General features: G+C 39.1%; 1 protein-coding gene and 1 long non-coding RNA gene across 5 annotated transcripts in view; one reads left to right on the top strand and one right to left on the bottom strand.

Annotated features, from left to right (window-relative positions):
- Positions 1-17,847, bottom strand: part of LOC120531758 (protein TANC1-like) — a 539,293-nt gene that overhangs the window by 322,729 nt on the left and 198,717 nt on the right. For all 4 annotated transcript variants that reach the window (XM_039757454.1, XM_039757458.1, XM_039757456.1 and 1 more), the window contains exon 5: positions 4,709-4,813. In XM_039757454.1, the coding sequence (XP_039613388.1) occupies positions 4,709-4,813 (105 nt within the window). The remainder of the gene's footprint in view (positions 1-4,708; positions 4,814-17,847) is intronic.
- LOC120531760 lies at positions 5,539-8,004 on the top strand. The gene is made up of 3 exons (XR_005634154.1): positions 5,539-5,572; positions 6,258-6,322; positions 7,683-8,004. It is a non-coding gene; the product is annotated as an uncharacterized LOC120531760 (long non-coding RNA).

Here is a 17,847-nt window from a genome sequence, read left to right as displayed (position 1 = left end):
TCCTTATATTAATTTACCCATGATGCACATCAAGTTTACTGGCCTATAGTCACTAGGATCTGTCCAATAACCCTTTTTATATAATGGAATAACATTTGCTATTTGCCAGTCCTATGGAATGTACCCAGGGAGACAGTGACTTTGTAAAAATATTTACCAAGGGTCCTGAACACAATGTAAATGAAGGCCCAATGCAAGTCAAATCCCCAGCATATGAAGAGTTAATTAACAATTAAAGTGTCCATATGAACACAAGTTTTTCATATACTGTTGTGGAGGATGACCGGCCGTTTATCCTGGCCAATACCTCCAAGCCGCCAGGTGGAGCCCTCCTTGCAGCATGGAGGTCCCCAGAAGACCAGCAGGGCATCATGGACAATGGAGTTTTTATGCACAGCCCTGCTGGATGCCATGGGGGCCACTAGGGGACGCTGCAGGGAGGAGTAATGGATATTTTCCCTACGCCCCGGAAGCACACGTGGACAAGAGGAATGACGTGCTTCCGGGGTGAAGAAAAGAACTTGTACAGTACCTGACCCGGAAGGGATTGAGAGTCACATGGCCTGGGGATGGAGAACACTTCCGGGTCAGGAGATATAAAAGGACTGTGGGAGCTCCCAGATGGCGAGCTGAGCTGGGTGGAAGGGTGGCAACGCATCTGGGAGTTGGAGGATTGGTTCTTAGTGATTATTTGTGATTTGTATGAGTATTGTGGAGGAGAGGGTGCTTTGTGCACTGTGGAAGATTAATAAAGTCATTATTGGGACTTTTACCTGGTGTTTGGAGTCGTGGACAGGGGTTCAAGGGAGCGATAGTGCCCCCTATCTACCACACTGTATACACTATTAAGTGTTTCATTAACATTATGAGAATTTGTTTAACACTTGTGATTTTACTGCATGTTTACACACAGGGTATTTTCAAGCATAAATTCTAACTGTTGCAAAGTCAGCGAATTCTGAAAAGAATTATTCCACAGGAAAACAACAATACAGGTAGATTCATTTGGACAGAAGACATCTGTAAATGGGTCGATTGCACGTCCTGATGTATCAGTAAAGTCATTCACAGGACTGAAGCATAATTCTATAAGTTAACATGCAGCATCCTATACTGTAACAGGGCCATGGAAGGGCCCAGCAGTCAACAGGCCGAGGCTAAGCAAAGTTTCACTGAAGTTCTCAAAGAACCAACAGCTCTCTAAAAATTGATTTTCTCCCATAACTTTATTATTTAGTAATTTTTTTTCTTTTTATTGTATCCACTGCAAACTGGACATATTTTATGTTGGCTAAATTAATGTTTCCTTAATTTCCATTTGATAAAAATTTAAAACTAATGAATGCGGGCATTTAAGGATATATTTGCTTTAAAAAGGTTATGTTACAAGGTATTGGACCTTTGTAGTGCTATAAATCTGTGCTCACACTTAAAGCTGGTCTTCTATGAACAAAGATATTTAAGAATAGTCTGAATTTACTCCTGCTTTATGTATAGAGTACTGCCAGGGCTGACTTTGCAGTATTTTATCCACTCTTTGTACATGGAGCGTATTCCACAATTTATCTTTTGTTCAGAGCTGATCGTCGTCCGGAAAGGAGCTTTATAAAATAAACCTTCACTGATTCTCCATAACCCTCTGTGCTTAATGCCCGCAGCAGGCCTAGAAACTGACGAGTCACACTAGGTGGACAGCCTGTTCTCATCAAAGACTTGTTTTCATGTTCCCATTATCAAAGATTACATATTCAGCGCCGCTTACATCTCCAACTCGAGAGAAAGGCAGCCAAACAAGCCAGATGGCACTAGCTTTCTGGACATCAGTCATTTTTTGAAGTGTTCTGAGATACAGAAGTCATATTAGGATTTTTCATGTTCCACATTTGCAATTTAGATTACAAGTTTCAGAATATTTACACCCTAAGGTTACCCATTCCACCTAAAACTGATGCCTACACAGCATGAGTGCAAGTTACATTCTCTAGACTTTTTAAAATCAGTTTTTGCTTGTTACTTATGCGATTTTAAACAACAGTTGTATGTATTCTTGTTATACAGAACTATACCCCTTAACACATAAACACCAGGGTCAAAGGTAAAACTCAGGGACATGAAGCTACAAAACAACTGCGCAGTGACGCTATAATTGCTTAATTGGTCATACCTGTTTTTATTTATATATATATATATATATATATATATATATATATATATATATATATATATATATATATATATATATATATATATATATATATATATATATATATATATATATATATAAACTATACACATCTAAACACACACAGTGAGTCTGATGTCTGAAGTAAGTCTCGTCCCTGCTGTTTTTATTACCCAACTGTCATTAGTCTGCAGGAGTCAAGCAACTGTGAACACATGAAAATAAACCTGAGCTTGAAAATGCACACATTCAACATCTACTGCTACTGCTTTCTGTTGGATGGTTAAAGATAATTTGAATGAAACAGAAATTAAACCACTGTTTAAACTATCAGCTACTTTGTCGTTATAAATAGCACAGCTTCATTGGAACAACCTCGCATAATTAAATACAATGTACTACTTATAAATAATTAAAACATTAGCCATATGAAACACAAGTTGTTTAACATTTTAATCACTGAAAATTAAATTAATTGCACATGCAAACATATGCTCTAATATCCATACTGCACTGAATCACAGAAAGACTGAAAACGAGTATTGACAAAACACAACTGAAGGAAAAGACTTTGCCGCTATTGTTGATGACATTTTCAGAGTAAACACACTGTCATGCAAGTAATTAAACACCGAAATGTTACAGCTTCACCTTCTTCCAAAACAACAATCTGGCACAGCAAATTAAAGATTTGTTTTATAACTAATTTCCTTATGTAAATGAGACAAAAAAAAACAAAAGCACGGTGATATTCCACAGAACACACAAGCTGTTGGTTATTGGAACCGTAAGGCCATTTGTTACTCAGTAAAATATTATTAGAAAGTCCAGCGCCAGAAGCCTCTTGACCTTAACTTCTCCTATAAATTTGAGCACTATTAAAAGAATTACTCCTTGGTATCTTTATATACGTTGATAATATATAGTATATATCCAAATAATATCTATAAAAAGTCTGTGGAATACATACACATAGTCTTAAAAATCTAATTTCCAAACTCCACTCTTTTGGTACAAACAAGGCCTAATACCAGACACTAGTGATATTACTGTGAAATACATAATACGTAGTTGTGTTGGTATGTCAAAAGTTCATTTTTATAGCTTCTGTAATTCAGAATGCATTGCCACAACTACATACAAGAATACTTTCTATGCGTATACTTTAATGGAATTAACAGGTTTTGGAATATAGAAGTTTAAATATTCTGACTGTTTCTCTAGAAAGATAACTATGCGTATACTTACATAGCACAATGGAGTTTATTTGTACAGAGTCACAAATATTTATATACAGTAGTCATATACAGTACACATGTGCCTGCTGCATAGTTATCTCAACATCTTTACATCTTGTCATCTTGCCTGAAGAAGGGGCCTGAGTTGCCTCAAAAGCTTGCATATTGTAATCTTTTAGTTAGCCAATAAAAGGTGTCATTTTGCTTGACTTCTCATTGCATTCATAATGGCTAACACAGTACAACACCCTAGTACTACATCTTTTGCACATAAACGCACGTATGTATATATTATAATTAAACAGTCACAAATACAATAAAAGAATTTTGATGTTCAAGCATACATATATTACACAGATATACATACATATGCACATGTATATACTATATATGTATACATACATAAAAACACTGTATATCAAATTTATCCATCCATTACCCAACCCACTACAGCCTAACTACAGGGTCACGGGGGTCTGCTGGCGCCAATCCCAGACAACACAAGGCACAAGGCAGGAAACCAACCCTGGGCAGGGCGCCAGCCCACTGCAGGGCATACACACACCAAGCACACACTAGAGACAATGTAGAATCGCCAATGCACCTAACCTGCATGTCTTTGGACTGTGGGAGGAAACCATATCAAATTTATGGAAATTCTTATATTCTTATATTCTCACTTTGTATAGGGAAGGATACTATGTAAAATGAGTATACATTTCAGGCATGAACTTAGATATACTGCATGCTAAACAATACATCGATAATCATAGTATAAGCAAAACTTATATAGTGTATGTATATCCTATATACAGTATAGAGTGTGCATGTAATGCTATAAATAGGGCACACTGCAATTTAGGTATCCATTATAAACTAGCTATTAACAGTCTACAAGCATTGTACTTTCTATTCCATAAACAAAAATATTAAAAAAAACTCTTGAAACATGATAATCATGTTACAAAGGCTTTTATTAAGTTTTGTAGCATGCAAACTGTTAAAAGTTGTTTATAATGGAGGATCAAATAAAATATACAATTACACACACTATCTATTCTATCTCTGTGTATATATATAGATATATAGATATATATATATATAAAAAACACACACAGAGAGAAAGATAGATAGGTATTTACTGTATACACACACATATACACTTACAGATGCACTATACATAGAATGCACAGTATACACAGAAGAAACTGTATGCGTTTGTGCACTTTATATCACACATATACACACACTCAAAATTGCGCTTGTCCAAAATAAACGGAGTCCTTACCATTTTGGGACAGCTCCTTGGTGTCCGATACTTTTTTCAAAGCTGAAACAACTGCATCCGCAGGAACTCTGGGGCTTTCTACATATTTTGGCTTCCTGAACGGACCTGCAGTGAGAAAGAATGCTGCTCAGATTAAGTTTTTCCAGATGGGACCTGAGCTCTGGAATCTGAATATTTCTTGTCAGATCACAATGGTTCTGCACTTTCAGGCTCGGCAGAGTTCTTGTCTCTCCTTCTAACTGTTTTGCCCATTCTCTACCTCGTCCCCCCCCCACCCCCCTCCCCCTGGGATAAGTCTCCAAAGCCGCAGAGAAACTTAGGCACACGTTTGGAATGTAAACTGTGGCAGGAAACCAGAGCAATTAGCTTCTTGGGAACTTTCCTCTCTCTTAAACAGGCTGAGTGCAATAGTTTATTAAAAATAAAATAAAAAAGGAGACATTTACTCACCCGAAAGCAGAATGGGTGTCCCTATTAGCAGAAAGTGCTGCACTTTTCTTGATATCGGCACTTAAGAGACAAAGGTATAAACAGAAAGCCTTGGGCATTAGCACCCTTCACCACTCTCGACTATCGAGCATTTTACCCAAATAGTGACGCACAGTACAACTGAAGATATTTCTCCTTAGCAACTGTATCTGTGAACTGTGAGCTGCACGCTGTCACTTCCTCATCTCTTTGCATTCAGTCTAAGCCATGGTCTTCTGCAGTGCCTTAGTAGGGTCGCGTTCATTAAAGACTTTCTTTTTACATAAAATGTCCATCTACACCTAACTCTTCTTTAGGCTACTTATTAATTCTGTTGACAAAGAAAGGTGCACCATCTTAAGAGTTTATCTCAAGACAGGACGGGAGCATCAATAGGTAAGTGAACGACAGCGAGTATGAAGAGAATTATGCTTTAATATCTAAGTAAACCCTGAGCTTCAGGATAAGAAATCTGATCAGGAGGTCACGGGTTCAGGACACACAGCTGTCTGATTGTGTGACCAGAGCAAATTGCTTCACCTGCCAGTGCTCTGTAGACTTAAGTCATACATGGTGTGTGTGTGTGTGTGTGTGTGTGTGTGTGTCTGCGTGCGCAGTTAAAAACACTGGGATTGGAGTTTAAAATTAAGCCTCTGCTACATCACTGGAAGGCACAGCCAAACATCTGATCTCTTGTTATGCTGCTCTTTGATTTACTCAGTTATCTTATCCGATTCATTTCCTGTGGGACACTTATAATTTTAACTCCTTCCAGTTATTAGCTAACCAAACAAAGCTTGGAAGAGTGAATGGTCTGTCCTAGTTACCTTTTCAACTTCATCCATGTTCTGTGAATTATTATTTTTGAGTGAAGGGGGCAAAAGAGAGAAATTAAGAAGAAACAAAACAAATTAAAAATATAATCAAACTACTGCGTAGAATAGTTTATTTTATGCAGTTTTAAAACTAGAAGGGCAAGCACAAAAGTAACAGCTTATATTGCGAAAGTCGCACAGTTGCACTTAGTAGAATATTACATGGGGATATCTCATGAATAATGTCTTCTTATGTTGTTCATCAGGAGCCTGCCACAGATCCTCCTGCTGTCCCTCACTCTTTTTCTTCCATAAAGAGGTCAACAACTTGGTAAGCAAAAGGTTATTTTAGATGTTTAATAAATGCAGACATTTATAAAAATCCTAAGCATGCTGCTGAGTAGACTGGCGTCTCTTTGTGAGTGCACAAATGGACCTGAAAGAAGACTGGCAGTTTGTCCTGGGCCTGTTTTATTACCGTGTCTGGGATAATAAGGCTTCAGCTGTCCTCATCCCAATGCTGAAAAAAGAAAGGCCAGTATCAGTAAAGGGATGAATAACTGATATGCTTTATACCAAATAGGTACTGATAAGCTGATTGTGTTAGATTTCTTAAAGACACTACAGGCCAAAGGCAGAAAAAGGACAAGATGTGTATTCAATATATAAATTTCTGTTCATGGATATAATGTATAGAAGAAAACTATCCAGTCATGTGCAAGTGGGTATTATGACATCTTTTAGGAAATGACTGGGTGAGATAGTGGGACAAATTAGCCATCACTTAACTAAATAAGCAAAAGAGAATGAATGGTGGTCTGTTCTAATTTGCAAACCTCTCTTCCTAAATTATCTAGAAAAATGAGACAAAAAGTGTCAGGCTATTTGGGGGAGTGAGCGATGGTGTAATGTAAGAGCTTAAAAAAAAGACAAAAACAAACAACCCTTTGGCATTTGAAGGGTTAAAGATAAAGGGGCTCCAACTAATGACCTATGACCTCCCTCAGACAATTTAGACCAGAACAGACTCCAGGCTCTTATCTTCTCTCATTGACTGTACTTGCTTTAACACCTAGGCCAATGGCAGTTTAAGCATTACGCACATTTTTCAGTGACCTGTTTGTAACTGTGTCTGTAGTAAGAGACAGCCATGTAGCAAAACAATTAACCATGAAGAACAGACAGCAAATAAAAAAGACAGTTTACTTAGCATCCATATTAAGAAGAGAACATTGGTGATCTGGGCTCTGCACATCTTGAGCAGCACTGCCATCTGCAGCTCAGCAGCACCAAATGCAAAATTCAACTCTGTGGGTTATTAACTTTAAATAAGTCTGAGCAACACTGGCAAAGACTAGTTTAAGAACAAAGAATAGGCATTTAGATAGGGTGGAAAAGGGTATATGACAGTGTAAGATGATAATGTTTAACAAGAATTAGAATAAAAACTGACCTACTGTAAATATTTTAAAGTAACAAAATAGTAAACAAATTAATAAAACAGTCCAAATGATTATAAAGCAAGTAGAATGTGAAATGGCTCATAGAATAAAATATTCTCTCTGTATACAAAATGAGAAAACATCCAATGTCTAGCCATGCCCAGGTGATAGAGATTCCCTTTTCCCATTTTACACTTCTGTTCCCTTCCTATTCTTCCACTGAACCATTGTGCTTGTTTTACTAAACAGGTATTCTGTGGACAATTATCAAACAGAGTATCGAGCTATGGCAAAAGCTGTCGAACAATTTCTCCGACTTTACTAAGGATTTTGATAGTATCCTTTGAGCAACACTGTGGAAGACTACATACTCGTACAGCGTCCCTCAGCGATTTGTCGACATCTTCCGAAATATCTACCACTACTTGAGCTGCTGTGTTTGCACAGACCACAGTATCTCTGATTTCTTCCAGATCGATACAGGCGTGCAACAAGAGTGTGTGCTATCATCGTTTCCTCCACCTGGCCATGGACTACATCATGCAATGCTTTCTTATTCATGGCGACTTTGGCATGCCACGACGAGATGGTCCATGGCTTGCAGACTTGGACTTCACCAATGATATTGCCTTGCTCGGAGCCACTCAGCTAGCGCTCAGCGGCATTGAAGTATGAGACAGCAAAAGTTGCACTGTGAATCACTGCATTGAAAAGCAAGATTCTACATGTAGGGTATTCTGATGTCAGCACCCCTGTCTCTGTTGGACAACAATGCCTTGAGGAAGTGTATCACTTCACCTACCTCAGTAGCATTGTGGCAACAGAGGATGGGTCCGACCAAGACATCCTATGTCACATTGGAAAGGCGATGAGTGTTATGCGCCACTTGAGGCCTATCTAGAAATCCAACAACATCGCCCTACCAACTAAAACTCGCCTTCATTCTACGCCAGTGAAATGTGGAAGGCAAGTGCAACAATCGCAAAACACCTGAACGTGCTCCAGCAACAGTGCTTCCAAGGGATCCTTTGTATCTCACATTGTGACTACATCATAAATGAACAAGCATATTGTCAAACTGTCCATCACACTCTAGCCAATATTGTCACTGAACACTGGTTTCAGTTCACGGGCTACACTCTACGCGTGCCCCGAGAACGCCTACCAAAACATGCTTTGGATGCCAGTGCATGAGAAACAGAACTTGGGAAACCAAGGCAAACCTGGCAGTGAACTTTTCTCGAAGGCATACATGCAGTCAATTTGGAATGGGATGAATCCGAGGTCACAGTTGCTGACCAAGGTCGATGGCAATAGATTGGCGCCCAATGTGCCGCCCAGCACAGGAAGAACTAAGTCGAAGTCTACAAGTAAAGTAATAATATCCCTATATACTGTATATATATATAAAATCCAACATCTGCCTGTCTGTCTGTCTATCTGCTTTTCTTACAAAAGAACTACTTAACGGATTTAGATCAGGTTTTTTTCTATAATTTGCTTGGACATACCAGTTGATTTTGCGACTTCTCTCATTTTGCTAAGTATCATAGTTCACGTCCAGTACCGATTTATTTCTGCGCATCTGAGAGAGACACAGCATACCAAGGGGAGGGAGGCAAGGCTCTCCTCACTCACGCACCAGCCTCGGGGAGTGTATCTTACCTCCGCTTAGCTAGCGAACGAGAAAACTACGTAATAGATTTAAATTGGTTTTTTTTTCCAGGATTTGTTCATTCTCCAAAATATTTATTTTCATGTTTTTTTTTCGTCAATTGTATATGGTCCCATGTTAAAGTCCACAGATGCAAATGTATATATAAACATTTTAAAATATAGGACTGTGGGAAGGTAAGGTGGGTTATCCCTGTTCAAAGTAAGCAAACGTGCATGTAAGCCATTTCGGAGGGCAGGGAGTGGTCTGTAGATGCCAATGTGCATTACAATGGAGCAGCTCATGGGAAACCTGTTAATTTTAAACTGAATCTGTTGGTCCAGGGGCATTTCTAGGATTTGCATGTACTAGGGACTTAGCCTCCTCTGCAATTGTCACTCGTGGTCTTACATGTATATCAAAGAGCATTATCATGCATGTTTATATAATGGTGTAACATTGATCAGGGGCTATAGTATACAGTATATGACGAACTAAAAGATCAGGAGCTGGGTGTAGTAGATCAGGGGTTGAGTTGTTGGACCCAGGAATGCTTCCAGTATTATGGCATTGGCTGCTGGTCGCACTTCCCGGTTATGTAGAGGCCAGGACTATCATCTCCTGGCAGCACCCAGGTCCACTAAAACCCTGTGGGTGTCCAAACTGGGATCAGCCAAGACAAACACTGCCACCTCCCATGTGGGGGAATGAACAGCTCCTGGTATCTAGCTTCAACCAGTCCATCCATTATTCCCTTATCCAAATGGAGATGAGAATCACAAGGCATTGCAGCTGGGTCGTGCTTTCATTTACAGAGACCTTCCATTATGGCCTCCCAGACTGTCAAAAAACTACCCTCCATCTCAGTTGGGATATGCCTGTTTATCCTCCTTGGCATTCAAAATACATATTATCAAAACCCCGATCCAGATTTTGGTTATGGGGACCTAGTTGCAAGGCAAGAAACAATCCTGGGCCAGGTTGCCAGTCCATTACTAGACCCACTCTCCCTCTCTTTCTCTCACACACACAGCAGACACAGACACACAACCCGCACTGGGGCACAGAAGAAAACCTAAGCAAACATGCAAACATGCAGAGAACATAAAACAATTATAATAGCAGCTGTGGGATAGATGCTGGATCCATGATGCAACAGCATGGGCCACCGTGTCACCCCATCTAATTCACTGTTCACAAGATATTAAGGTATAATGTTATAGTGTGCAATATATCCAGTACAAACCAAAATATATGTACTGTGCAATGTAATAGACAAGTGTTGCCAGCACTGATGACCACAGCTTGATAAACAATGAAGTGTAGCCTAAAAAGATGTGCAGCAAAGCCCTGCAAAGATAATGTATATGGCCAAAATTGTGATTTAAGATTAATTTATAAGGGCCATGATTGTAAAACATCTACAGTGTATACAGTAATCCCTCGCTATATCACGCTTTGACTTTCACGGTTTCGCTCTATCGCGGATTTTATATGAAAGCATAACTAAATATATAACGCGGATTTTTTGCTGCTTCGCGGGCTCTGCAGACAATGTGTCTTTTTTACTTCCTGTACATGCTTCCTCAGTTGGTTTGCCCAGTTGATTTCATACAAGGGACGCTATTGGGAGATGACTGAGAAGCTAACCAATCAGAGCACGCAGTTAAGTTCCTGCCTGCTGAATGCGGTGTTAACCAGGAAGTCTCGTCTCGCTCATTCAGCATCAACGTGTTTCGCTGTGTAAAGAGTTGTGCTCTTTTGTGTTTATCTTTGTGCATAGTCAAGCCCTTCATTATGGCTCCAAAACGATCTGCTACTGCTTCAGGGGCCGTGCCCAAGCACCAACGGAAGATGTTAACGATTGCCAAAAAGGTAAACGTTTTGGATTTGTTGAAGGCTACGATTCTTTTTATTTAAAAAGTAGGAAAGGAATATAAGATCTACAGCCACAGTGTCCTTTTAACCAGGGTGCAAAACGAGTTGTAAGTGGATGTAATAAGGCAGTAGTCTGGATGGAATCTGCTTTAGGGATTTGGATTGAAGACTGCCGGAAGAAGAACAACGGCAGTGCTACACAATCGCCTGAAGGGGCTCCTTTAGGGGCTGTAACGCTCTCCTTTGTTGTGCAGTAAAATAAAACTCATTGTTATCGGACAAGTCATTGTTGGTGAGTAACCATAATTAATTTTCTACTTACAGTACTTAGTACATGTACGTACGTTTAGTGTCACTGTACACACATTTACTGTATACTATTTTTCTTGCATTGTACGTATTTATTGCTGGTGGCCTGTCTATCGTAATGGCTGTAACATGTGATATCGGAGACACTCAATATCTTTAAAATAATATTTAGGTTTTACTGTATATAAACAGTGTGTTTATATACATAATTTCAGTGAATCTTACCTAATATCTAAGAGAATACAACGGGATTATGCTGTATAACTCTGCGGGGAATATTTATAAACAGTGTGGGAGAGTTTATAAGGGCTTAAAATATATAAAAATAACCATACAAACATATGGTTTCTACTTCGCGGATTTTCACCTATCGCGGGGGCGGGGGGTCTGGAACGCAACCCCACGATCGAGGAGGGATTACTGTACACAGCACTGCCAAGTGTTGGTGTAATCCATAAAGGTTAAATCAGCTGTGGCAACAAATTATAATACATTTACATTTATTTATTTGGCCAATACACCTTTATCCCGAGCGACATACAACTTTTGAGGTACAATTGGTTACATTTTTCCAACTGGAGCACAGGCAGGTGAAGTGACTTGCTTGGAGTCACACAGTGTCAATAGCGGGATTTGAACCCACAAGCTTAGGGTTTGAAGTCCAAAGCTTTAATCACTGCACCACACTGCCTATCTTTTCCATTGGCTTCAATGGCATTTGTGCTTGAACACTAATGAACATAATGCAGTATGTTCTTGTTCTACAAGGCCAATCTGATGACCACGACAATGTCTTCCCTCGTAGGGCACATGCTCCAAAATGTGTATATAAGTCAGAGGTTACTGGATCACCCCCTGTGATCAGTCGTGAGGGGGCTGGGAAAAGAATTACAAACAGCTGTCCAGGGGGATTCCCCGATTATAAATATGTGAGGCTTGATTGATCACAGGTAATAACAGGAGACATACGTAACAATACTCAGTAGGATTTTGTAGAGTAGCTGAACTTCAGCTTATTCATTTGGTTTATCTTCATGCAGCTGAAATCTGCTTTTCAAAAAATGTGTCAGTCTAATTTTAATTCACATTTATTAATTGCATAACTCAATATGTAAATCAACTTAAATACCCACCATAAATTTTACTTTATGCCAATCACCATGCCTACCCTTTAGTATTTACCCACATACTAAAGCCGTGAGGTGCCTTGATGTTTTTCAGGAAGAGACACAACACTTTGCTCACCATGTTTTATTTTTGGTTCAACTCCACACTGCCTCCGCAGCTAAGGCACGCATAGATCTTGACATTTTTGAAAGCCTCGACCACAAAAGAAAAAATCACACACACACACAAGAGACCGACTGGGTGCACTGAGAGCCAGACCACTATGAAGTCATTCCCAAACGGGTTCAGTCTTAAATAAAGGCTCATCTGGAGACTTGTAATTAGCGGCAGAGGAAAGAGAGACATTCCATCATATGACATCGCTCAGAAAGTAAAGCCGACAGTGCGGCATTTGCCAGTCAGCAATTAAAACAAAAAAAAAAAAATTAAGGGAGCACTTAGATTTTGCTTTTTAAAATGCATAAAAAGTGAATTACGTATATGATGTCCTGCAAGGACACCACACCTGGATGCTAAGCCACTTGTACAATTACAGCAATCTTATCTATGGCTCTTCCCTTTAATAGAACATAATGATTACCTTGCCTGTCATTTAGGGGGCTGGTTGGCATTGCATCCATCGTTATTTATTTGTCTATAATGTTTCCACTTGAAATGTGAATACCCAACTAACCATACATTTTATGTACCCAGTACACCCATTACAGAATGGTGAGGAGTTGGAATTTACCTTGACAGAAAACAGAAATAAAGTTCTGGTGGAACACACACACACAGATACCTTTTTTAAATGTATCTTCAAATTTTACTATTATTAGATTTCAATGATGGTGCAGTGGGTGACAATACCCCCTCACAGTATTTTAAATTGGCTTGAATTCCAGCTGTGTTACCTTGGTATGGAGTTTGCATGTTTCCCATATGTTCAGAGGGGTTTCCTCCCAAAGTGCAGTTGATTGCTAAACTATGAGTGTGAATGTTCCGGTAACACACTGATGTTCAACTGTTATTTCTGTTACTGTCGCCATGTTTGATCTTACTTTCTCATGTGACTGATTGCTGCTTTTTGAAAAAACTTTAAATTTTAAGTCAAATGTATTTACTGTATAGCCCAATATTCAAATAATTGTATAACTTAAATCCCCATTATACATTATACCCCAGATGATCTCAGAATAGCCTAGGTCTCCCTTTAAGCTTGACCTGCTTAAATGGGTTAGAAAATGTATGGTTAGATATTGCTAAATGTCCCCCATCCATCCATCCATCCGTCCATCCGTCCATTCACTTTAACTAGTTTGGAACCACAGGGGCTGGCACGCTCGTTGGCATCTCCTTTGTGAAGGGCTCTGTACTGAAAAAAAAAACTGAACTGAACTGACAGATAACCCTTAAATGAAGAATGAGACATTACAAAACCTGATAAATACAAAAATATAATGCCTACACAAAGAAGAAGCCATTGAGACATTCGAAAGTGAAGTCAGCAAGGAAATGGCCCAGAATGTCAACTACAAAAGTCAAAAATCACGCACAGCTAGCTAAGTCACTGTGAGGACCTTTCAGAGCTCATGCAGTACAGTGCCCAGCTTTCATTAAAAACATCTTTTGTTTTTATAATTTGCCAAGCTGGCACTGTGCATCTGGTCCTGATGAAACATGACCACTTCAAAGACACCAAACTAACGATACCCTTGTTTCAAATTGATGCTGTCACTGACATTTTTCACTTTACTATAAACAAGTTTATTTGTTTGAATGTCTAGCTGATATTTATTTATTTTAGCAGAAAATGACTTTTCAGTGTAGCAGTGTTCAGCAAAGCTACAAAACTTATGCTACTCAGGCCATTCTAATAAACCCCATAAATGCAGTTAATTGATTCATTATTGATAACTGGTTTACTCTATTTAGGGGTGCAGGTGTTGAAAATATTTCATTTGTTTTATTGCATTTACTTTAATATTGTTTATTTTATTGGGTCATTCGTAATATTAAGGCTTTCATTGTCAATACCTGCATTCCACCTTCTCAAATGGGAATACACTTTTATTATTAATTGGAGTTCTGGCAACTGATGTCACTGACAGTGGGCCACAGGGGGATTTGAACCTTCACTGCTTGACATTTATTAGATGCCTGCCAATCAATCATGGCCAAACAGTGTGGGAATGTATAACTTCTCTACCTAGGGACAGTCATAATAAGGTGGGAAAGAAGAGAGATTTAACTCTGTTAATTATCGGCCTCGCCTCCAGCAATGAACATAATTGATTAACTAATTCAGTAGCTCATTTACCTGAATTTCTCTGTTGTAGGAAGCAGGTCTCTGGCCTTTATACTTGCTGTACACCATGGTATAGAAATATGGGTAACACTTTAGTTTAAGTGCTACATGAGGAATCTATTACTTATTTATTCTTATGTAAAAAGACCTTAACAAAGCCGTCTTTTGGTCTTCATGACACTTGTAAAACACCTGGGGCCAAATGTATAACGCCGTGCGTAGAACTCACACTATAACATGGCCTAAGCACAAAAGCGTGAATGTGCATACGCACAGAAAAATCCAGATGCATAAATCTGTGTGTACGCAAACTTCCACGTTCTTCCGCTACATAAATCCTGGTCAGCGTGAAAAGTAATGCACGTGCACGCACCTGCTGTTCCACCCCAACTCCTCCCAGAATTACGCCTCTTTGAATATGCAAATCAATATAAATAGCCCTTAAGCTCAGCCTTCTGTGAAAAGACAATGGGAAAAGCACAGGGGGAAAACATAAGAATTTCAGCGAATACCAAGTGGAGGCAAGAAAAAATGTACTATTTGTTGGTTTAAACAGTGATATAAACAACAAAAGGAAGTTGATTGAGTGACAGAGTTCACATATCAAAGTCGCTGTGAAAAGGCGAGTCGTAGCCCACTGTCTGAGTGTCATATGAAAGCTTATTAGAGTACAGACCAAACAAAATAGGCAAACAGTGGGGGAAAAAAGCATGAAATGTCAACTTTAATCTCGAAATTTCCACTTTAATCACATAGTTTGTCATTAAAGTAGAACATCATAAACTTCATCAAATCGTTAAATTGACTAGTTTCTCAAATCCCATCATAACTAAAGTAGCACGTTAAATGCTTTGTTTTATATTTGATCTTCTATGTGCTCTATGTGCAGGAATCACTATGTGCTTCCGGGCTTTCTCTTCCTCTGACAGGACACAGAATCCATTAAATTTGTGATATTACAGCTCTCTGAATAACTAAAATACTGAGATGTATACGTGATATAATTTTCATAATGTTAGGAGTTAAAGCATGTTATTAAACATGGGAAGACGGTGGCACAGTGATTGTTCATGTCTCATGCAAGATGCTTGCTGCGCCGTGCATGACCTTCAATGAAATTTATTGTAGCAGTACTGTGTCTTTCAAACGTACTAACCCCCAATTCCTGTCCTTACTTTTCTTTCTCCAAATACTTAATCGTCATAAAATCAGCTCTGTAATAGACGTTAAGCCATCTGTAAGCTTAGAATGCCGATTCTTCAAAGCTTTTATGGAACACTGAAATATCTTCATAGTACATGTTTAATTATTCTATCCATCTATCCTTCCAGTGTCGCGCCAGCACAAGCAAGAATACAGTGCGAGGCAGGAGCAATCTGTGAACGGAGCACAAACTCCTACCTTGCGCTGTGGCACCGTGTCCTGGCATATTTAATTATTAACAATATAGATTACTGCGGTGGGCTGTCACCTGTCCCATGGTTTCTTTCCTGCCTTGTGCCCTGTGTTGGCTGGGATTGGCTCCAATATAGATTATTTAAATGAAGTTAAAGTTTTAACTGTATAATATAATAAACCTATTTTGCTGCATTTCATCTTAAAAATGATATTGTCATCATATGTAAATATGTGCTTTATAAAGTGGCTCAGGTTGTGCAATATTATAACTGTAGTGCAAGTTTACAGTGAGATAATTCTACTTATAAGTACAAACAGTTCTACAAGGAGTAATTGATTGAGTGCATTTATAGTTCTTGGGATGAAACTGTTTCTGAACCACAAGGTCCGTACAGGAAAGGCTTTGAAATGTTTGCCGTGTGAAAGCAGTTCAACAGACAGCATGGCTGAGGCAGCGTGTGCTTGATGCTGTATACCGTTAATTTTCTTTTTTTAGATTCTGTAGATCTCTGACTCCTCACTCAGATACAGTTATATAAATACTCTGAGTGGTGCAGTGAGAGTAATATGAAAAAAGAAGATCCGCTGTGGCAACCCCTGACGGGAGCAGCTGAAAGAAGAAGAAGGTGTAGTGAGAGTAACAACGCTAAAGCAGCTATTGTATTTAGAATAGTTTGACCATTCCGTGGACCATTATATTGTTACTGGTTAATTACAATCAGATGTATTAAACTAATAAACAATATGCGGTGAATTTCAGTGTATTTATAAAGCCGCGTCAGGGATGTGGATCTGAAAAAGAAAGGTAACCACACAGGAACAGTAGCACTGCTTTGATGCTGGGTGCCGTCAGTTTGCAAAACCGAGCGGAGAACTTGTGTATGCCATGAGGTACCATGGAAATGTGTGTGGCTTTATGCCAAGTTTAGGTTTTATACATCGCGATTTGAACCCAGAAACGTTCTCACACAACATTTTTGTGCATATGCACTGTTTATAGATGAGGCCCCAGGAGATGGGTGATTAATCTCTGTGCAGTGTGGCATATTGCCATGATGGTAAAATTACCTGTTAATAAGAGTGATTTATAGGTCTTATACTAGATATGTAATATCAAGAGAAATTAATCCCAGTTATGCCACCTCAGACCACTCCAAAGTGTTGTTTTGTTAGCAGGTCATATTGCAGAGATGAAGACACACTTTACTGATGCTTTGTATGTGTTATGAGAATGCAAAGACGTGTTTGTCAAGGTCTTTTAACACAATATTAAAAGAGTAATAGATACATTTTTGCAGTACCTAAACTAGAGAGCTACCCAAATATGATACCTGTATATATAAGTTGACATACAAGACAGGACGCAGACAGACTAGACAGACTAACATATCACATAGAGAGGCTGGCTGTTTGCTGGCTATGTAGAGTTCTGATTTATCTTGGCACAGATAACTGTTTTTACCATACCAAGTCTTCAAAGGTGATGTCCGATATTCTGTGGAGTTTTTGCTTTGTTGTTGCTCTGAATTGAAGAGGAGGATTCTTCGTGCATTGGAGTGCATTCATTCTCTTTGCTGTGTGGTCGTTTATCTGTGATGTGCACTGCTTTCCTTAGTTAGGCCCTTTGCTGTGTCATCTGCCATATCATTGGGAAAAGCATTACTCTTTCAGGCGCAAGAATTTAAATTCTGAAGTTCCCTCCTTGAAGTGATGGCTGCTTCCCAGCCGTCTGACTGGCTCACTCTTTAGCGTGGCATACT

The sequence above is a fragment of the Polypterus senegalus genome, chromosome 6, assembly GCF_016835505.1.
Source record: "Polypterus senegalus isolate Bchr_013 chromosome 6, ASM1683550v1, whole genome shotgun sequence".
NCBI classification, from domain to species: domain Eukaryota; kingdom Metazoa; phylum Chordata; class Cladistia; order Polypteriformes; family Polypteridae; genus Polypterus; species Polypterus senegalus.
This window is presented reverse-complemented; position numbering and strand designations above follow the sequence as displayed.